The 23422-nt window shown below is 32.0% G+C and overlaps 1 protein-coding gene across 2 annotated transcripts; it reads left to right on the top strand.

Annotated features, from left to right (window-relative positions):
• On the top strand, positions 1 to 21642 carry Alx1 (ALX homeobox 1). 2 transcript variants are annotated; one of them, XM_040280257.2, is made up of 4 exons: positions 1 to 158; positions 3454 to 3758; positions 6675 to 6803; positions 20997 to 21642. In XM_040280257.2, the coding sequence occupies exons 1-4, from the start codon at positions 41 to 43 to the stop codon at positions 21315 to 21317; spliced, it is 873 nt and encodes a 290-aa protein (XP_040136191.1). In that variant the 5' UTR covers positions 1 to 40; the 3' UTR covers positions 21318 to 21642. The 2 variants fall into 2 exon arrangements, with proteins under 2 accessions (XP_040136191.1, XP_005324469.1); XM_005324412.3 differs by lacking the exon at positions 1 to 158 and adding an exon at positions 248 to 702.
• Positions 21643 to 23422: the final 1780 nt, after the last annotated feature.

Below are 23422 nucleotides of genomic sequence, written 5' to 3'. Positions count from 1 at the left end.
GAGGGTTAACTGCTTTGCGATCTCACCAAGCTCTTCCGAAATGCCAGTCCACTGTTGCGGCGGCGACAATATTTCTGGGTGTTGGGGCCTTGTCTCTTCTGGTATTTGTCTGAAATGGAACTGTCTGTCTAACCCAGGCCTGGACGCGCCCTGCCCGGGTAAGTGGGGAAGATGGGGGTGGGGTGGGGGCGGAGGGGGCCCCGGGGTGGAGTTAGTCGCCTGCTTATTTTCATATTCATTAGAACTGGGAGGTTGCCCAAGGAGCCCAGCTGAGTTTCAAGATATAAAAGCAACTTCGGGTGCCCCCTTTCCAGCCCGTACGTATTAAAGGGCTCCAAGTCGGGCAGCTCCCGGCGTCGCAGGGTTGGCTTCCCCTTCCCTCCTCTCTGGCCCTCCCTCCTCCCGCCCACTCGCTCCCTCCCCCAGCGCTCTCCAGCCCCGGCGCCCCGAGAACTCGGAAACAGCCTTCCAGGATTATGGAGTTTCTGAGCGAGAAGTTTGCCCTTAAGAGCCCGCCAAGTAAAAACAGTGACTTTTACATGGGCGCAGGAGGCGCGTTGGAGCACGTTATGGAGACGCTGGACAATGAGTCCTTTTACAGCAAAGCGTCGGCAGGCAAATGCGTGCAGGCCTTTGGGCCCCTGCCGCGAGCCGAACATCACGTGCGCTTGGAGAGGACCTCACCCTGTCAGGACAGCAGCGGTGAGTAGTCAGCGCCCCAGCTCCAGCCCCAGCCCCAGCAGCGGCAGCCCTCCGCAAATCGGAAAAGTGGGACCCTTCAGGATAGGCAGAGAGCGAAGGAAAAAGAAAAGAAGGAAAGAGAAAGAGCGAGCTAAGGGAGGCAAGCGTAACTGTGCGCGCTTTAGCAAGCGGCGTTATCGCTGCGGCGGTCTTTTGCTGGGCAAAGGAATTAGAGAACCCGGTTACCTCCACGTGATTCTCATTTCACTGTGGGGTAGCCCAAGTTATAGGTTAGCGCGTCTCTAATCAGGATCCCAGCGTAAACTGATGGGGCGCTAAAGAAAGCGTAATTGAGTCAAGATAGCGCGCTTCCTCTGTGAACCAGCCGCGCTGCTGGCCGCGAGGAGGTGAAATCGATCACAGCTCCTTAGAAGACGTCACTATCCTCTGGCGTGAAAATAAGAGATCTTTGAGCACCTTTAGGTGATAAACTTTTTATTGTCCAAGACGTGGCGATTTTTTTTTCATTGTGAGGTTGGGGAGTATTGCTAGATAATTAGATTGTGTGGATTTCTGCTTTTATGCAACACAACATACGTAGATTTTTGTTTAATACCAAATAACTTTAGATAGCTTGGGGCAAAAAATCATTGGCGTATAATCTCTTACTCTAGGATTTGTGTTGTCCATTTTTCTGATTCCCTATGAAAAGACTCCTAAGAAGCCTTTCGGAATGCTTCTGGGTGAAATCTTCAACTTTGAATGCCCAAATATCTCGAAGTCAAAATGTTATCAAAACAAACCATCTATCTTTTCTATCTTGTAACCCAATACAAACCTATTATTTCAGATCGCGACAGCTAAAGCACGTTTACAATTCCAAGAGGACTTTTCCTTATCATTGTATATATTCCACAGTTAAGCTGTAAGAAGTGGGTTGCTTTAAAATAACAAACGAATTAAGTGTGAAATATTTATCACAAGCCTCCACCGTCTATTTTATTGGAAGTTCCAAAATCTGGCAAGACACTGGCTTTGTAGAAGAAGCTCATTAACTAAATACTTTGTACCGAAGCTTTAAATAAATCTCATGTTTTACTTATTTTGTCCAGTTTGGCGAGCTACTCTTGACTTGTAAGGGTAAAACAAAATAAGAAGCGCAAGTGAGAGAGAAAATAATGGTTAAGTCATTTCAATCTTCTATTTTAAAGACGTGGACTTTTTAATACGTTACATTTAAATTATTGACTGTATTTTTGGAATTCTCAGATGTATACTGAACTTATTTGACTTGACGGGACTTTAATAGTTCTGCATTGTCCCGTGTTGACGGCTAGATGGACTCAATCATTTTTCAAATTGTCGGGAATCCAAAATTAGAAGAGAAATAGGTGATTTTTGATACTTTGCTAATTTTTAACCGAATATCACACTTATAGGATGAATTTTGACAAGAAAGTATTGAGTGAGATGAACACGGGCAGCTTTCTGCTTAATTTAGGAAAGATCCTGTCTTTCTCCTGAGATGCCCTTAGCCACTCCACGGCTTCCCCTCCCCCATCCCTAATTGCCGCAGTTCCTAGTTTAACTCAGTCCACGGAGACAAAACCATATTGTTAATCAGTCAAGCCCCTTTTTAAAATTTAATTTTATATCACATCTTACTTTGCATAAAAGCTATTAGGAATTAAGTTATATAGGCATTAAAGTCGAATATATTTTCATAATAAGACAGTTCTTAAAATAGGAATAATTTAAAAAAACAGAAACAAATGAAAAAAGTATGATCATCCTTTGGAAGTTTCTGTTTTGACTGGATTGATTTTACGTTTTAAAAATGCCTACCATTTCCTTATGTGCATTCATTGTTATTTGTGTGTGTGGCATCATATGATATATTTTTTTGTTTTATATTGCATGCATGCAATCAAATCTGAAGATAATTACTGAAATTAAAATACCACATAACATAATGCCAGATGTCATCCTTTGTAATGTTTTAATAGATGTTTTAATTTCTATGCGTTCATACAAGAGACAATAAAACTTTGTCCTAAAGCATATTACATGAGTTAAACAGAAAAATGGGATATTTAAGAAAGAGCCACAAGATGAGTTTTTAAGGTAAAGATGTATACTTAAGTATTATTTTCTATACTAAACATTTTAATAAATTGATAGAAATTTCATTTTTTCAATTTAGTAGATTGCTTTTTGAAAGAAACTTAAATTCAGACATGAGTATTCAGTTGAAATATTCAAAATGCCCCATTTAAATCCACAAGCAATAAGTTTTGTGTGGAGGGGAAAATAACGTGTGGAAATAGGTATGTACGTATTATTTTAAATTGAAATCTCTTTTTTGAGCCTTGCAAGTGGCTTAATTATGTTTGAAAACATACCAAGTTTGGTTCACTTTTCAAAAGTCATGGTCACTTTAGGTTTTTCTTTTTTTAAGTCTAGAGCATCATTCAATTTAATTACATTAACTTGAATGAATATATGTTATATGTATGAACTTTACATTAACCTTATAAAATATAACTGTGGATTTCCATAAATTATTAATTCAGTGTCCACACTTTAAAATGATTTTTTAAACCTGTTCCACATTGAATTAATAATTTTACATAATGTGATCATCCAATTAATACTGGCACAATATATCATTAACAGAACTACATCCTGATGCTCTAAATGGCTTTGACTTAGTTCTTACATTAAGATGTGTTTGACAATCCTGAGAACTGCTATTTTCCCCTCTGGGTACAGTGAACTATGGGATCGCCAAAGTAGAAGGCCAGCCCCTTCACACCGAACTGAATAGAGCTATGGACAACTGCAGCAATCTCCGGATGTCTCCCGTGAAAGGGATGCCAGAGAAGGGAGAACTGGATGAACTTGGGGATAAATGTGACAGCAACGTGTCTAGCAGTAAAAAGCGGAGACATAGAACCACCTTCACCAGTTTGCAGCTGGAGGAACTGGAGAAGGTCTTTCAGAAAACCCATTACCCGGATGTATACGTCAGAGAACAGCTCGCTCTGAGAACAGAACTCACTGAGGCCAGAGTCCAGGTAGGAGCCAATTGGAGGCCTTGTTGGGGTGGTAATCAAAAGAAGAATAGTTTGAGAATAATTGCATTTTGTCACAAGTGAAGAAACTGATTGTGGAGCTGAAGATACAGAACAATGTAATGTATAAGTCCATTAAAAAAAAACACCTTTTTACTTGCAAAAAAACTGAAAACTCAAAACATTAACAAAACCAGTTATTATACAGGCATATAAATTAACACTCACTTAAAAAGAACATAATTTGATAACATTTCTCTAATTTAAAAACATAAATTTTAAAAGTAAAAAACTATAATTATGGCTTTAGGTAACCAATAAATTTGTTTTTCTGTTTTATCAGCCACTGAAATTCCTTTTAGTTTATATACCAAGTATTTGTGAATTATTTTTATAATAGCACACAAATCTGTAGTGTTTCTTGGAATGGCGTTTTCATAAAAGAAAAAAATGAAACAATCCCACAAACTTTCAATTCTTAGTGTATATACCATAAGATATTTTCACTGACATAATTAAAGAAATACAAGATAGCTCATTTACCATTTTTTGGTCTCAGTAGTTGTCAATAATGTGTTCTGATTTCTAAAATTTAGATAATTATATAGTTTTTACAGAGTAAATAATGAGTATGTACTTAAATGAATTTTTGTATACATTTAGTTATTTCAAATTATCAAAATTAGATGATTCAATGTGCTTAAATTTTTAATAATTTGAAGTAGAAAATTTATAATAAGTGAAAATTTGACCCTTAGTAGTATTTTTTTGCTAGATTTGACATTCTCTAATTACATTTTATTAGTTCCCAAGTAATAAACAAAAGCTTTAAATGAATCAGTAATTCAGGAGAGTGTTTTTTTCCTTTGTGTGTATATTTTTACTTTAATTAGGAAAATACCTTATTCTTCAATTCTGATAAGCCACCATAACGGAAAAAATGAACAAATAGTGACAAATTTTGTTCTGAGTGCAGTGAAGTAAATGGAAATTTTAGGATTAAGCCATTGTAAGTCTCCATACATCATTAAAGACAACATCTGGTGGTGCAGGGATAACAAGCAGCAGATTTTTGCTTGAGTTTTTGGAAATAAACGGTTATTTTATCTTAGTTCCGGAAATAAAAATCTAGAAAGTTGTACTAACCAAGAATTTTAGAATTGTCAAGTATTAACACGAGGCCTTTATGTGTGTTTTTCGGTTTTGTGTCATATATATTTAAATTAGTTATACTTGTAACCATAGAAAAAGATATTTACATACAGAGTGATCAGCTGGGTGCAATGCATGTTTTCCCCTTAAGTCCTGATTAATTTTTGTCTGAGAACATGTACAGGGAGCCAACCTGAACCTAATTTACTCAGGTTGTTCCCTTTCCTGCTGTTACATTAGAGTGGTAATTAGCACCCATCTTAAGGAGAGCACTAAGGTCTTTTTGACAATCAGAAAAACAACCCCCCCAAAACCTTCATTACTAAATTCCTTTCATACATTTTTGATGCCCATTTGTAGAGACAGAAAGAAAATGTGATTTGTTTTGTTGTCTCAAGCTCTGGGTAAAATGGATAATAGACATTGTACTAAGTAACATACTAAACAAGTATCTTTTTATTTTTATCTTGTTTTAATTGTGAAAACTCTTCAATATGTCATCTTAAATTTCCAATATATACTTGACTATCATATTGTGTATTAACAGGTAGCTAAAGTTATGAATGTATAAAGTTATAGAAGATTAGAATTGAGTATGAAAGACAATGTAAAATTTTCAACTAAATTTTACTGAAAGACTTTTGACATTTTGCATTTTTGTGTTTAATTTCCAGTTTCTTATTATTTTATATTTTGCACATAGTAGTGTAAAGAAGATGAAAGAGATTCCTGAAATCTTCTTGTATAATGTCTACTCAAAAATATCAAAGTTTTCCTATCGAATATAATTTATTGTATCTCCCTTGAATACATTAAATATTAAATGAAGATTTTTTTGAGAGCTAGAAGTGTGAATTAAAACATTCTTAGGAAGGTGGTTCATTGGATAAATATTTCTAATATATAATTAGAGAAATTATGGAAGATGTGGGCCACACTAACTTACTGGAATTCTTGACACTTGGTTCTGTCCACCCTATTTATTTTGTTATTTATATTACCTGTAAGTGTTTTAAATTAGAGGTATGATTGTGAAAATATTCGAGCATTTTCTATAAGGAAAAATAAATGGTATACTTTATGTAATAAGTACATTTGTGTATTTTAAAATGACATTTCAATTTTACATGATTATATTTTACATATAGTCCTTACCATATTCAATGTAATGTCTTCTGTTTTTCTATTTCTAAATATTTAAGACATTTCCACTAAAACTGTATATTTTAGATGCAATCTTTGTTTAATTTTTATAATATTATCTAAATATAGGTACATCCCAGAATAATCTTCATTTTGTGATATGTTTTTAAGATAATTTTTAAATAGATATTTATTTGGTCATAGATTGGCTGAGTTTATATTGTTGCATTCCCCAAACTAAAAAGCTATGATTATCTCCCAGACTTTAGTATTCTCTTGGAAGCAGATTATCCATTATAATGTTGAAACAAAGAATCTTCAGGATCATATATAATCTAATCCCTTTTCATTTTCTAGAGATGATACAATAAAATACGTTAGAGGCATAACATATCAAATAAATTTGCTGAAAGCCTAATGGCTCTTTTTATTAAATTTTATTTCCTCACCTACACACTACTTATTACATCAGGGTATGAGAGAAAGTATCCTTCTGTGACATAAGAAATTCTTTTCTTAGTTATTTTATTGATGTGGTTTTCCTTTCTGGTTTAAAATCTTTTAATAGCAAATTTGCTTTATCAAATATTCCTTATATGAAATTTCACTTTTTTAAAAAACTAGGTTTGGTTTCAAAATCGAAGGGCCAAGTGGAGAAAAAGGGAACGTTATGGCCAAATACAACAAGCTAAAAGCCATTTTGCTGCGACCTACGATATATCAGTTTTGCCAAGAACTGACAGCTACCCACAGGTATGGTAAATTACAGTTTCCTGATCAAGAAAAGTAGATGTTATAAATTCTTCAAAAGGTGAGCATAGGTTTTATTATACCTAATACAATAGTCAATAATGACAGTTCAATTTCTAGTTAACCTTTTTCATATTTGTTAAAATTTGTTTTTATTAAAAGATTTATTTTGTGATTATTTTCTTTCAGGCATTCACTTAAAAATGTTACATGATCTCTTCCTTATGGATTTTTTAATACACTAATAAATGAAATATTGTTTCATTGAAGAAGCCTCTTAATTGTATCTACATTTAATTATTCAGGCTTTCTTCCTTTGCTAATTTTTAAAAACAATAGTGTTGCCGTCAGGGTGGCTACTGTTTCATGGACTGTGTTGAAACCTGGTGTCAAATGTGGCCTTTAAGTCCTATATTCTACTTAAAAATCTCTCTTCTATGGTTTTTTTTTCAGATTTGATATTTTTCATTGTGTCAAGGACACATGTAATCCTTATGACTTATAAATATAATTTTCAGAAATTAACCATGCATAGGAAATATTGCCTTCATCGTGGGATATCTTTTTACCTTATTTCAAAAGCATTAGTAATTCTTTTTCTTCTTATTTTCCTTTTAATTAAGAGTATATTTTCTTTTTTCATACCTTGTGATATATACACTTGTAAATGTATTTCATATTCCTAGTGTATTTCATATTACATTATTTTCCCTGATACTGAATAATGATATTCAGAACTGTATTTTGATATATGATAAGGATCATGCATATTATAAGGAACAGGCAATGCTTTTATTTCATTACTTGGTGATATGAATCCTAAAGGGCCTCTGTGAAAAAATGACACATATGCTAAAGGGACACTGTGACAGTTAAGTGACTAGGTCATCCAGCCATTTATGGAAGGGTTTTCATTTCCTATAAAGGTCAGTTCATACCTTGTGAGTGTGAATTCAGTCCTTTAATGTGCCTTTCTAGTGTTCTTGTCTTTTATGTTCCTAAAAACCCATTTTGGGAACTTCACTCCTCCAGACCAATTCACCAAATTTACTAAAGTAATACTGCATGTTAAAAAAGCCTCAGAGAGCACCTTGTTCAAAACCCTCATTTTAAAAGAGTAACAGACCAAGTTGAGTTAAGGAATTGGTCCATGATTGCACCAGTGGCTCTTTCAGGGCCAGTGTCTAAAGAGCTGCTATATAGCTCAACTGTCCAAGCACTGTGGAAACCAATGTACATATCCCATGCCTGTCAAAAGAAATGTCTTGTTTCTGTTTTACAATTTATCTTAAAGCATAAAGTATACTTCTGGTTACTTAACATCATAGGGCTAGGGAAATTTTGTTCACCATACAATGTGTGTCTTAGTTGAGTTTTAAACAAAATGCTCTGTGGGTGTTTCTCCTCTGGGCCACAAGCTCCATGAAGACAGGGACTGTAGCATCTTACAGTCGTTAACACCACAATGATCCTCATCATGTGTCCAGACACTGTTCTGAACAAGTCACATTAATTTATTTAATCCTCCCAACAACCTTATGGGATAGGTGTTTATTAAATATCTGTTCCTCAGTTGAGGAAACTGAGGCACAGAGAGGGGAGGTATTAACTCACTTTCACTATTGATGAACCCCAGATGTGACCAGAACAACCTTGCCTGCCAAGAGCAAGATCTTAACCCATACACTAGACTGTCTCTCCCAGTGAATATATTTAAATGTTTGAATGATTAATAAATTTATACCAAAAAAAGCCTAAGGCTTGAGTTGCATTGTTCAAGTCTGAAATTTAGTTCAAAGGAGCAGGAAATGTATCCACAACCAGTGAAATAATAAAAATGAAAATTCAGATGGACCTTATTGTTTTTAAGAAACTATGAACTCTTATCAAATGGACTTTAAACAGTCTTAATAATGTTTATTGCACAACACTTGACTGATAGACCTTTTTTTTTCCTTTTTACTGCATCTTATTCTTTCAATCTTTATTCCTTTACTTTTAAATCCCATTTCTATTTTTCACTTCTGTCTTCTTAGCGGTTGGTTGCTTTAACTCTGATTCTTTTCTTTGATGTTTTATAAAGCATTTTGAGTAAAATCTATCATAAATTAAAATGTGTATAAGGGCTTAATATACTCTGACTGGTCATCCCTTTTTATTGGATATTTTCTTATGTGTTATTGTGCTTCAGAGTTTTAGATATCAATTAATAAATTAAGGTAACCTAGTAGCTAAGGAAAGAAAGGAAATGGTACATAAAATTATACACTTGATAGTATTTTTTTTTTACTCTATCAGGGATCAATTGAAAAATTTTGGGGCACAAATCATGGGAATTTTGTAACAATTCTCCTGTGTCTTCTCCATACTTTGTGGATGTTGGTTGTACCAAAGTATAAGAACACAGAGAAATTATGTTGAATTTGTTTTGACAGTAGAATTCATGAATAATAATAAAAAGGATAGCTGCAAAATTCAAACTATATTCTTGTATTGGTAAGTCACTTCATGTTTGGTTGCCAAAAATTCTGAAATGAACTGCATGTACCTCCTTTGTATAGATTTTGGATAAATCTAGGGGAAATTTCTCTTTAAGGTAAAAGTACATGGTAGACTATTTAGTTTAGTTGAAAAAAATAATTATGTCAAGCTTCAGCCTACAGGAATTTTTTTTTTTAATCATTAGGCTTGAAAATAGAAACATAATGGGAGAAATAGGAATGGAAATAGAATCCAACAACTCAATGCAATTAGACATTGAATTTGGTTACTGTTACTAATTACAGAAAAAAATTATTAACTGCAGAAAAGTTGGAAACTAGAAAATGTTGAAGGCAGCACAGAAATAAAAAATTAACAATTTGGCTGGAAAGCGAAAACATACACAGAAATACATGAAAAACAGAGATGCTTTAAAAAATGTTCTCCTCAAGCCTGCTCAGTATGGATAATCATTGTATCCAATGTACAGACTTCTATATATAACATGTAATGTGTTTATTTATGAATAGTAATGAATGCTTACTAAAATGTTTTAAATGCTTTGTTTCAAATGGTTTTTATTACACTGCAGTAACAAAAGCCATAGCAGTAAAAATAGTAAAAATTGGGGCTTATTTTAAGACAGGCACTGTGCATCCTTATTAAGGCCATTAACTCATTTAATTTGAAGCCAGATTTTCTGAATTCAGAAGTTCAGGGCTCTTTTGCCACATTATCTTCTTAGTTCAGCAACTTAATGGAATTGTTCAATTTTGACCCTAAGACATTCCATCACTTTGGAAACCAAAAATGCTTCCATTTAAAAAAATACAAAAAATAATGATTTAAACTATTTAAAAAGTCTTGACATTGACACCTGTTAGACTCTTTTTGATATTTTTCTTAGGCTTGCTATCTCTTGACAGTGAATAAATAAGAAAATATGAGTTGTGACATCCACAGTAATGAACTTTGAGGTAGTATAGTTTTATGTAATGATTATGTTAGTTAAATAAAGAAAAGTTCTTTATTTTGACCCACACTATCACTTACCATTTGATAGCATTAGCTAAATTAAAATATCTGGTGTTGTTCCAGTTGTAGCATTTTTAAAAACATTGTCATTGTTTGTTCTGAGTCTGTCTCCTTTTTCTTAAATTCCCTTCCCTTCATCTAAACCGTAGTTATGCCTTGAAGCTTCTACATCCTCTCGCCATCAGCACATCCTTTTCTTATGGGTTCTATGGTGGGTTGTATAAAAGATCTCCCCTCTATTTACAATGTGAAGTATTAAAATATGAACAACTTCTTATCACCTTTGTATCACTATAGTATCAAGTAAGTTACATAGTCACTGAATAGATATAAACTTAAGTACTGACGTACTTCAATAGTTCTTTGGTAGTACCATATTTAAAAAGTAATCAATTTTCAATGAAATAGCTTGTTTTTGAATCTCTGTTAGTAACCAGCACTGTGGTCTTAAGCAATTAAATTTTCTTCAATTTTCTTCTCTAACAGACTAGCCAGGTTTTGCAGATCCCTTTCAGCTTAGCTTTTTCTCGTCCAACATTATTTGTATTTATCAACAGATGTTTGATAGGTACTGGTTTGGGCATAGTGGAATGTTTGCATTTTAGACAAATAATAAACTAGGTAATATTTGTATTAAATTCTGAAAGCACTGCTTGGTGCAAACTAATCAGAGACCAAAATAATGTTGACCTTGAATTTAATAAGCAAGCAAGGATATATCAACTTTAAAATCAAAGCATTTTAAAAATCATTTTTTTTGGTGAATTAAATATTCTTGAATGTTTTCTGGAAGCTTGTAGCCAACTTTCATTCTTACAGGTAATGTTCTTTTCATGCTGTTGATTTGGTTTGGATTATATGAGCATCAGCTTGATTATGTACTAGATAGATGACTTGGATCAGTCCCTTGATTTCCTTGCTCTTCAGATTCCTTATTTTTCAAATGGAGATATTTATTGTTGGTATTAGTGTTGGAGGTTGGTAATGTAGATGATGAGGAGGATGATTATTTATTTATTTAGTTAATTGTGAGGATTGAATAGCTTTCTGAATTGAAAAGCCCTGTGTTCATAGCATATGGAGCTGAATTTAAGAACTTGAGGAGAGCTAGGGGTTTAATGTAAGGATTATGAACATCAGTTAGGGAGTCATTGGTTCAAACCTAACTTTGCCACTTTATAGCTTTCAGTCCTTTGGCAAATGAATTAACAAATAGGAACATTTTTCCTCATTTATAAAATAAGGAAAAAAGTTTATGTGATGTTTGTGAGCATTGAACAAAATAGTTGATGCAAAGTCCTCAGAACATTGTATGGTATATAGTAAATTCTTGAGAAATGTGGAGATTACATAGTATCCATTAGCCAATTTTAATTTTGTTCTAAAGTACTTACCTCTAATTTGAGTGTTCTCTCATGCTGTAGCATTTAAGCTAATGAATAAATTTAATTTTTAAGGATCTAGGGAAGGATCACATTCAGTTAAATATACTTTGCACTTTAAATTAGGAAAATAAAATAGTCACTTTAGGATTTCAGGTTTATTTTCTGTTCACCAGAATAATTTTCTTAGAAAGAAAATATTTTTAATCAAAGTTTTCAGAAGAAAGGTTGAAGTTTTTTCCCTCACCTAAATTATGAAGGAAGTCTTACTTAGTCTATATTGAGAATCATCACTAAATGCATGTTTATAAATGTGCAGAGACCCACACTATATCTTCAAACCTGTGGTTATAATGATGCATTATAAAAATATGCCACCAGGAACCTGAACATACCAAGACGTGGATTCAAGTTATAGGTAATTTGTTGTCATTGGAATAATTGAAAATAGATTAAAGCTACATAGTGTTCCTAGTTTAAGAAATTTTATTTCACATACTATAATTAAATAATTTTCTTAAATGAAAATGTAAAGTTTAATTTAATGGTGATTCATCCCTCTTTTCCCCTTCACTAGTTTCTCTTCTAATCTTAAAAGTTTACTTCACTTAAACTGAACAAGAAATAGGAAACGTTATCTCTAGCCATTGTGGTATAGCAATTTAGTGACATTTGGAGCAATTCTTTCCTTTGAAGAAAATATCATATTTTTATCAGTTATTTCTATTTTTCCCCACATACTCAAAATAAACAATCCAAAATTGTTAAAATGTCAATAATATAGCTGTAATTAATACCTCGAATAATGAATGTTTGTATGTCTATGAAACAACCAATGAGAAGGTCATATAATTCTATAGCAAAAAAATTCTCTTAAAGTAAGTGAAGGGACAAAAATGTTGCCTTCATGAGGTAAACAAATTATATTGATATTGCACAATTTGTCACTAATTATAAATATAAATATTTAAAGTCATAGAAAAAATGATATTCTGTATTACTCAATAAATTTGGTTTTCACAATAGGTAAAACTGTTGATTTGATTAAATGTATGATATATATCTTATATAAGTATACAATATTTCTTTGGTAGTATCTACTAGGTAAGAGTGCAACTAGTAACAGTAAATATAATAAAAAATTTTTATTGAAATATATAATATAAAAAATTTTAAAGAGATAAACAATATCATCATAGAGAAGTGAAGTACATTCGTCTTTTGGATTATGAAGATAGTTACATTTATTTTTTGAAAAGAATGTAACATTTTAATTTAGTATGATTCAATGAGTCCATGACAGATTTTTTCTTGTGTAATAGGTAATCACTGTTAACCCATTGAATTTAACTAAATTTATCACACACATTTTTTAAGAGAAAATTAAACCAATGAATTGCGTATATTACCAAAACAAATAAGAAAAGGTATAAAACTAAATTACCTCAGAATGCCATCATCAACTTACATATATAAAACCTATTTCATAGGAAAATAGAGAAGAACATGATGGAAAATAAAGTCAGCAAAGAGTGGCAACTCTATGAGAACAGATTTGTGGGTTCAAATCCATAATTCATACACTTATTGTCAGTGCAAACCTTACATTATATTTTAATCCAGATTATTATGTATGCCATATTAATATTTATTTTCATTTTTATATTTTGAGTTAAGTTCTGCTATGTACTTCAAGCTGTTCTGAACTTATTTATTAAGCCTCATGTTTGCCTAGATTTTCTTTTTTATTATATATCATGGATATTAAATAGATTAAAGTTTGCATAAATTCACAGTTGATTTTTAAAACCACAAAAATAAAATTACAATTTGTTAACTGTATAAATCCAAGATGATTGAAATCGGTTTGACTCAGGATTTTATTCAAACTGATGAATGATTTAAAGTGGGTATTTCTAAAATTAAAAATATCCTATGCAATTTAAGAATTTGCATATTTGATTTATATTGTTAGTTTTAAATGTGCCAGAAAAACATTATTCACAAATTAACATTTTTATCTTTATTATAATTATGAATTTATTTTATTAGGTTAATGGTGTCATTAAAATGAATAAAAAACTGACAAATCAGTAATAGTAGCATGAATACATTAAAATATATGAAAAATAGTGTAAGGGATGGCTGCAAAATACTCCATAGAATATTGTTGCTTGAGAATAATAAAATAGCCCTCCTTATTTTATTTCCTCCTTAGATGAATTGATTTGAAAAGGTGCATTTTAAAAACATGAGGTGAGATTGCCCATAAATAATTGTTAATGATCACAATTAGTATAACAGTTAAGAATCAGTGCAACTCTAAAGGAAAAGGTACAAATGTCCTTAATGTTCTTACATCTTTGACTTGGAGCATCTTTTAAATATTATTTGAACAATAAAAATTAAACATATTCCTATGAAGTTATTTTGAAATTTTTAGGCAGAAACATTTTTTATGAAACTTAGAGCTTTTGTTTAAATTAACAGAACAGATAAAATTTTATTGTTCTGTTAAGCAGTTATCTTATCAGTCTCCTATGACTACTATATCTAATAGTTATTTTTTAAAATGAAAATGGCATTCTTGTTCCAAGTCCCTGTACACATTTTTAAGATGGAATTTTGTTAAAAATGAAATGTAACAGGTTAATTTATACTTAATAATATGATCTTTTTCTAATGAATAAATAATTTAAAAGCATTTCAGTTTTGTAATACTACATACTCAAAAATATGTCTTGGGAATTTTTGAAATTGATTCCAAAATATCCTTTTACTTCAAATATCATCTTAGACATTTTTGATAAAAATTAGACCTCATAAATAGGTACTGATGAGATACTCTCATTTTTATCTCAAGTAGTAGCTAAAAAACATACTCTCTTTTCAATAATTAATTCAAGTTTGGATTTGTTTTTCCAGGCAAATCTAGAATATGTTAGTCACTGGTAGAAAATTCACTATTTAGAGATATATTCTTTCTTCTTGCCACTAACTTATTGATGCAGTAATTAGAAAAGTTAATGGGAACCTGAAGTTATCCAACAGCTAAAATTATTTGCAAGTTTCTGTGCATATGACTCATTAATATTTTGTTACCCTCAAATTTATAGGAAAAGACATGTTAATAAAGTATGGAATTGTTTTTTTAAAAATTAAAGAATTTAAAATTTGTTTCTTTAAAAATTCTTTTGTAGAAATTGATGTTTTCATTTTAAGAGGTCATATGAATAAATTACATATTGATAATGTGCTAATAAATTTATATAGTAATCATTAAAATATGCACAGTAGTCAATAAATATAAACATTCTGTCAAAGAGGAAAAATCAAAAGGAACTTTTGGGTTAGTGTATAAAAGGTATTAATATAACATCATCACAAATACCTCTTTGTAAGCCCCTCATTACTGTCTTTTAGAACAAGCTTTAATATGAGTCTCTCAGGGAAGTGTGTGAGTTTTTGACGTCAGAGTAGCATGAATGTTCACATGATGAGTGTGTGTGTGTGTGTGTGTGTGTGTGTGTGTGTGTGTGTGTGCCTATAAATATTATATATGTTAGTGGCAGGAATTAGGTGTAGTCTTGTTTGCAGAGAAGTAGGACTAAACTTACTTTAGTAGAAAAATGTTATTAATTAGTTGTTTTGGAGATTCTTAAAAGTAAGAGAAGGTTGTTACTTAATTATTTTCATGTTCAGTATTTCAATTAAATTCAAAAGGCCTGTATCTCCTGAATAGTTCTCTCATTAGAATAGAAAATGCTTTTGTGAAGCTGAATTTTGTTTAGACCATGCTACTGTGTACTTAAGAAAAAGACTAACAACCTTGTGTTTATTTTAAAAGTTTAAAAAATATATTAAAGATTACTTACTACAATAAATTAAGCAAATGTATTAGAAATATGCATCACATTCTATATGATGAGATCTGTTTTGCAGTTTTAATTGCGAAGAATCTATCTAAATCAAGTTGCTAAGGTGAATGAGCCATGCAATTTCCTATCCATGATTTACCATAATACTTCACTTCATTCATTACAAGTGTATATCTGTAGTGAAAAAGTCTTAATATGTAGGTATATATTTATTTACCTCTCTCCTTCTCTATTGCTTCTAATCTCTTGGAAGAAAAACAAATGCTAAGTGAATTCAGTTCCAGTTTGGGAAGAATTAGACAAAACTGCAACTTTCCTTCATAATTCCAAAGTCATGGGCTAATTAAGTGTTAACTTTTTATTTGATTAGGAAAACATTCAGGGGCAAATGTTCAAAGTGGAATGGAGTAAGTCAGCCGAACTTCCATTCATGCTAATGCGAGGCATTTGGCTAAGTTCCCTGGACAGTTCTTTGAAAGTGCCCCTAGAACTTTCAAAAAATGTTGTGGGGCACATTAAAACATGGAGTGTTTTTAGTTTCTCCACTCCTTTTAGACACAATAAAGAAAAAAAACAAAACATAAAGGCCTTCATTAAAAAAAAAAAAAAAACTCAAATAGGATGTGAGCATTATTTAATAGTGTTTCTGGTTGGAAAGCCCTGAGTATTGTACAGTTTGAGAGTCCTACCAAAAAAAAAAAAATACTCCAAAAATCATTTGGTCATTTGGTACTGGGTACTGTCATTGTAATGTCAACAAAATAGCCGCCCCCCCATATAGAAAGAAAAAAAAAAGAATTCTTTGCTCCAAAATGTAATAACGGATATCATATTTCTTTTCTTTATTTCTTTTTTTCCTTTTGTTGGTACTGGACATCAAACCAAGGGCCTCACATATGCTAGGCAAGCACTCTACCACTGAGCTCACTTCCAGTCCTTACTATTTCTTTTAACAAGTCAAAGGGTAGGATTTTACGGGCTTCTGTTGACAAATAGGTAATAAGCCTTTTAACTAATGCAACTTGTAGATGCCAGCACACAGTTTAAAATTGAAACCTATATAAGAATAGAATTGTTATATGGATGGAGGAGAGTGGAAAGAGCCTACCTTGACAGCAGTAGATTTAATCAAGTATAACCTTGTTGTTTAGTCAAAGAGTGTCTTCAAACCAGGCGAGGGTTGCACAGGCTTATAATCCCAGCAGCTCGGGAGGCTGAGACAGGAAGATCTCAGAATTCAAAGCCAGCCTCAGCAAAAGCAAGGCGCTAAGCAACTCAGTGATACCCTGTCCCTAAATAAAACATACAATAGGGCTGGGGATGTGGCTCAGTGGTTGAGTGCCCCTGAATTTAATTCCTGATACACACACACACACAAAAAAAAAAAAAAAAAAAAAACAATGCCTTCAAATTTTACTAGGAGTAAATGGTCTACAGAAAAAATGATATCTGCCCTACAGAGGCCAGACAATACCTAGTATATGATCCTCTGTTGTAAACGCCACGCATTGTTAAGCATGGAGGTTGTTGGAAACTCAAGTGAACAGAGTAACATGACAAGAATGGCACAGAGTTTAAAAGCTAGATCATATGAAGAAAATTAAAAGGACTGGAGATATTATCTGGAGGAGAGATGGAGATTGTGTCATAATTGCCTGATGACATTTTAAGATTTTCACATGTAAGAGATTGAATACTTATTCTTTATTATGTTAGGAAGCATAAATAGAAGCTATAAGTAGAGGAAGATAGCTTACCTTACAGATGTATTTTTATTTTTAAGCAGCAGAGTTTCTTATTACAGGAAATGAACAAAATTAAAGGTATATGGAGAATCTTTGCATCTGTGAAGAAACTGGACTATGGTAGTGTTTCTTAATTTCAATTGATTTTTAGAATTGCATCATGTTGTTTTTATTACCATTATTTTAATACAGATACCCTGAACTGATAACCCCATGCTAATGATTCAGAATTTCCAGGGAAATGCATCTGTGATAGAAGATACATTTTAATAGAAGAAATAAAAACTTTCTAGGTAAAATATAGTTATCAAGGTCTAGGAATGTAAATATGATTTCTGTTAAGCTGATGGAGTATGGTAACTTTAGAGTTCAATCATGAAACAAAATTTAGGTATATTAGTATAAATTGTTCATAAAATTTTGATCCTATCTGCAAAATGGATCTACCCACATTTAATTTTATTAGTAATTTTCAGCCATTCAATACATTTTATAAAGGATGTATTATAGTGTATCAGAACTCAAGATGGAAGAAACAAATATGATCAATAACCATGGGGTTTGCTTTCAGATAGTACAGCCTATGGACCACTACCAAGTCGAGATTATGAATAGGTAAATAAGCAGTTGCACCTTATAAACTATTTATGTTATTATAGCATTTCTTCAGATTTCCTGGTGTTCAGATTTGACCACTTTTGGAGTTATGCAGTTTTGAGTTAGGGTCTTTGACTCTCCATTCTATAGCTGTAGTAATGTCTACAAAATGGGGATGGTAAAATCACCCCTCTTTTAATGTGTTGAAACAATTAAAAGAGCCCATAGTCTATCCATGGCATATGGTGATTAATTGATGACCATTAGCTATCATGTGCACGATTCTGATCTTCACCATCAAATGTTTTAACATCCAGATGGAGTATTTCAGAGGAAGTGAAATCACAAGACACTGGAGAAAATGATCTTTTGTGATGTTCATCTAAACTATTGATATGGAAACCTACTGGGTCCTCAAAGTTAAGACATGCCAGAAGTTTAAAAATTAAAGTCAGACTGACAGGCTGGAGTGGGGAGAAAAGAGAAAGACATCATGAAAACAAACTATATCAGGAAAAATGTGTGAGCACATCTCTACCCATATGAATAAATGGAAAGTTATTCAAAATATTTGGGTATCTCTGAAGCCCAACTAAAACATTGCTATGATAATTTGCTGTATCAATTTGCTCTGCTCAGAAAACAACTATGTGTTAGAAATTCTTTCATCAGAAGAGTTTAACATGCTTGATCATGTCCAGATAAGAAGTTCTGATCAAAATAAAACTATTTTCCTCTACTTTGTTTCAGTATACTAGACTTTATAGCATTTCCCCCCAATTTACAGGTAGACTAATGTTAATTTTTTAAGAGAGAAAATGGTGCCTTAATTTGCATTTGTGGATTACCTTTCTTGCTTTATCCTTCTTATTCTTACTTTTGTAAACATATGTTTGTGTATGTGGGGTATAAGTAGATTATTTTAACAAATTCTAGCAATATTATGTATGAACTAAGAAATTTTTAACAAAATGTAGGCCATTTCTCTCTATCACTATCTTGCTTTTCATTTGTTTTTACAAAAATATGCCAACAAGTTCCCTTTCTTTCTGAAAGCTCTTTGTCAGACATGTGACTGTGGTTTTTGCAGTGTAGTACAATGTTTGATTGAATGTCAGAGAAAAATCACCCAGATTAAGTTAGAAGGGTTAGTTTGACAGAGTAATGACAATAACAGCCTTCTTGTTGGTTTGAGATACATAACTCAGCAGTCCCTGGCACCAATAATTATACTTCAGCTAAAGTTAAATACATATAATAGAGTAAGCCAAAAGTAAAACAGCATAGCTTATTATGCTTTAAGAATTAATTAAATGTACAAATCATTATTTATATGTCTAGATATAGGTAAATCTAGATATAGATACAGAGATATCTCCTCTTAATATGTTTATATTTCACTTATATATTTATATTTCTATATTTTTATTTATATTTTATGTTAATATATAAATATGTCATATATAAAAATATTAGCATATAATGAGTATATCACATATATATATTATATATACTATTTTTTAAACAATACAGAAATAAACATCTTGCCAATCAGTGAAGTACTTGGCTAACAATTGGAATTAGTTGTTCAGATTTTCTATTATGTTTTAAAACCTGGCTAAGCTACCCTTTCTTGAGTGACAGAGTAACTTCTCTATCAGTATGATCCACAAAATTTATGAGCTTATATTCTGATATTAATTGAAGGCAAATTGTTATAGAAAATACAATTCAAGATTAGGTTTGAATTGTAACTAATTAATTGATATAATTGTAATACAAATAGAATTGTAATACAATTCAAGACTACACCAGAGATTATATGTAGTTGCCTGAATCTTCATGGAGAAATATGTAAAAGAAAACCTTGTGAATGTGTTGAAATCATTGCTGATTCTATCCTTAATATCTTGACTTTAAACAAATAAGAAAGCTAGATAGGATGGACATGTATATTGCTATTGCATTTAGTTCAAATGTATTATAATCATGATGCAGAAAGCATACAATTTGAGTTCACCTTCAAAGACTATATCTCTCTATACTGCTAGACCATGCAACATTTTCTCTGGTTCCTGCCATTTTTCATGATTTTCTGTGTGTTTTTCTGAAATGTAGGTGATCAGTTTTCTTACTGTTTAAAGTTCTTGTTTGTTTTAGATTGAGATACTTCCTATTCAAAATTCATATTTTATTTAGTGTTTCTTTTACATGTTAACACTTTTAGAGGAATTATGCTTGTGGGTAATCGAATATTGAATACTTTTATTAGAGATTTAACATGAACTGTGAATCTTTGTTGCAAACTATAAAAGAGTTTTCAATCTTATATTTGAGGTATATACTACTTCAATTATACTCATATGATATTTTTCCTAATATTTACATCATTTTTTTCATTTATGTTTTTCATTCTATTACCTGGTAATGATCCATGTTTTAGAATTTTGTTTTTCTTGTCACATGTCTGTTTTAAATTTATTATATAAATTATAAATAATTGAAAAAATGTTCAAAATACATACATATTTCTCAATTTCTCAGAGCTATTTATTCAAACCTATAGAATACATGATTAGAGGGCAAACAGTTTCCATAATGAATTTGATCAAAACTATTTTTACAGATCTAACAGTAGAACATCAGCAATGGTTTCCAACAAAAACTGCCACAGGAGTCCAACTTCAGAACCTGAAAAAATATGCAATTCTGTCATTTTGTTGAGAAAGATGAAAACTGTCTTTAAATTTAAAAGTATATTTTAAACCACGAATCCTGAGTAAATCTTCCATATGCATTTAAAAACCATGACTACGAAAAGAATGCTTAAGAGATTGACAGTTTTGAGAATATTTTATGTGGTCTAGTATGTGGGTTATGGTAATCTATTATAGTAAATAAACTAGAAGAATCTCTCAAATAATTATTTTTCAGTTATTATTATTATTAGGACTATAGTAACAAATGACTTAATAGGGGCAAATAATGAATAGTTAACCAAACTTAGTAAATGTAATTTAAGAAAGTGAATAAAATTGAGAAAGTATGAATGTAATATTTATTTCTTATATTTTCCAGATTCAGAACAATTTGTGGGCAGGAAATGCAAGTGGTGGTTCTGTGGTTACTTCATGCATGTTACCACGTGATACTTCCTCCTGTATGACACCTTACTCTCACTCGCCTCGGACAGACTCCAGTTACACTGGGTTTTCAAACCATCAGAATCAGTTCAGCCACGTGCCCCTCAACAATTTTTTCACTGACTCTCTTCTTACTGGGGCTACCAATGGACATGCATTTGAAACAAAGCCAGAGTTTGAAAGGAGGTCTTCCAGTATCGCCGTTCTTCGAATGAAAGCCAAGGAGCACACTGCCAATATTTCATGGGCCATGTAACATAACAGTACTCTTTTATTTTTCTTTTAATAGCAAGGTAAAATATTCTTATTTCTCGTATTTAAAGGATGCCACAATAAGCTGCTGTGTGTGGAATTGCTAAAGGTCAAGATATACAGTGAGACCAGCTTAAATGAATAGTTGTTATTATTTAACATTAAAATCTAAGAATGAACCTCTGAAAAAACTAAATAGGTTTACCATGCACCAGTCTCCACAAATGCTGTTTTAGTAGTAAGGTTTTTTTGTTTTTTCTTCCCCCGATTGTACAAGTTGATGAAATATGGTCATGCAGTTTCTTAAAAGAATAAATGTATTAAACAAATTCCTCTGTTATAGATTGATTTATGTTAGTTCTGTATAACAAGAAATCCCTTGTAAAATAATACCTGATAAAGGAGGAAATGCACTGGGGAAAATGTCAAGATACCAAAGCTGTCAGGTAAATGTTGAACCAGGGTGTTTTGGGGAGTTAACTGCCATTTCTCCCTCTCTGGCTTCGAGAAGCAAATGGGCATATCCCTTTTTGCTGAGAATTAATCTTCAAGCCTCAAAGACTTTTTAACTTCTTTTTTATAACCTCTTGATGTTTTAGTGAATTTCCAACCAAAAAAAAAAAAAACAAAAAACTCTTCTGAAATAATCAGCATTTTCATGAAATATTTGGTCATAGTTTTCTGAAACCATGTGGCTAAAGGTGATAACTGAAATATTCTGGTATGATTTAAAATAGAGTCATGAGGAAAGTTTTTATAAATGCCACTTTTTAATGAAAAAGCCAGCATGAACTCAGTCACAATGTTATCACAAACAAAGGGGGAAAATCTACCAAATGCACCATTGTTTTTAGACTAAAATTGTGTTGATTGCACAGCACATACAAACATCTAGTAAATACATTAGAATTACATTTTCTGTTAAATTTATTTCAGTTATATTTATTTTGTAGATGTGTGCATGCTTATGTTGTGTGTGTGTATGTGTGTGTGTTGTTTCTTGAGGCACTATGCCTTAAATATTTTTTGCTACTCTATGTTTTTGCACAGAGAATTAAAATATAAGAAGTCTAAGATTTCTGGTGAAAAAGAAAAGAAGAAAAATACATTGCATCTGGAAAATTGCTAACCCCTTTGATTTACTTCTCCTCCCTTTCCCCTGTCACATTCCAAGCTTTTTCAGATGAGTGAAATGTCAGCCTCCTTGAAAGACTCTTAAGTTCATAAAGGCAAAATAAATTAATTGAAACGAAGATGACTTTCATGGCTAGGATCAGAGTATGATCTGCTCTTTGTAGTCTCTTAGAATCTTCCTGTGGTTCCTACAGACTTTAGGCATCAGCTTGGAAACCATAACAGCTAAAGGACAAGAATAAATGAACTTCTAAAATTAAATTTCAGGAAAAGTACTTAACTTCAGTAAGTGTCTCTTAGTGGGAAAATATATGCAGCAAGTAGACATTTTTGTGATGAAATTTTAAATCAAGCAAATGATAGAAAGGAGTGATGTCCTGAACAAACATTCCCAAACTCAATAATAACTCTGTTCTTTATTGCCTTTGTGTTCTCTCTTGTAAAGTTTGTCCCCAAGAAAAACTCATTCAACTTAGTCCTCATATTATGCTTATTAAGTGCATGAGCTTTGGTTAAAGGATTGTTTAGGCAGCTGTTAAATATCCTTCATATTTTAGAAGAGAATTACTTCTTTTAACATATTCACATATGTGATTAATAGGAATTTATGACCTACAACTTACACTTGAAGTGTAACATTTCGTTTTTAAGGATTTAACAAATTAATAGTTTTTATTTTTTTCTGCTTTCAGAACTTAGTGCTTTCTGACCAATATCTTGGCTAATATTTTTCAAATGAGGGGAAAAGCTTATGAAGTTTGAATGTCACTTCATTTCTTAGTTTTCCTGCTCTTATTTTATTCTCCTCATCATATTTAATAGTGGGAGCATCTGGAACTCGGCTTTTTTCCTCAATTCAAACTTTCTTCCTGCAATGCTCTGTATAAGTGTAATATAATTAGCACATTTTTAAACACCTGCAGAGTGTGAAGTACTATTTGAGATAATAAAATAAACAGTGGGGCCAAGGTTCCT

This window comes from Ictidomys tridecemlineatus, chromosome 6 (assembly GCF_052094955.1).
Source record: "Ictidomys tridecemlineatus isolate mIctTri1 chromosome 6, mIctTri1.hap1, whole genome shotgun sequence".
NCBI lineage: Eukaryota > Metazoa > Chordata > Mammalia > Rodentia > Sciuridae > Ictidomys > Ictidomys tridecemlineatus.
This window is presented reverse-complemented; position numbering and strand designations above follow the sequence as displayed.

Coding starts and splice junctions, on each gene's coding strand:
- Alx1 (XM_005324412.3), top strand. CDS start 477: ATGGAGTTTCTGAGCGAGAAGTTTGCCCTTAAGAGCCCGCCAAGTAAA. Junction 703..3,453: donor ACCCTGTCAGGACAGCAGCG/GTGAGTAGTCAG, acceptor CTCTGGGTACAG/TGAACTATGGGATCGCCAAA. Junction 6,804..20,996: donor GAACTGACAGCTACCCACAG/GTATGGTAAATT, acceptor TATATTTTCCAG/ATTCAGAACAATTTGTGGGC.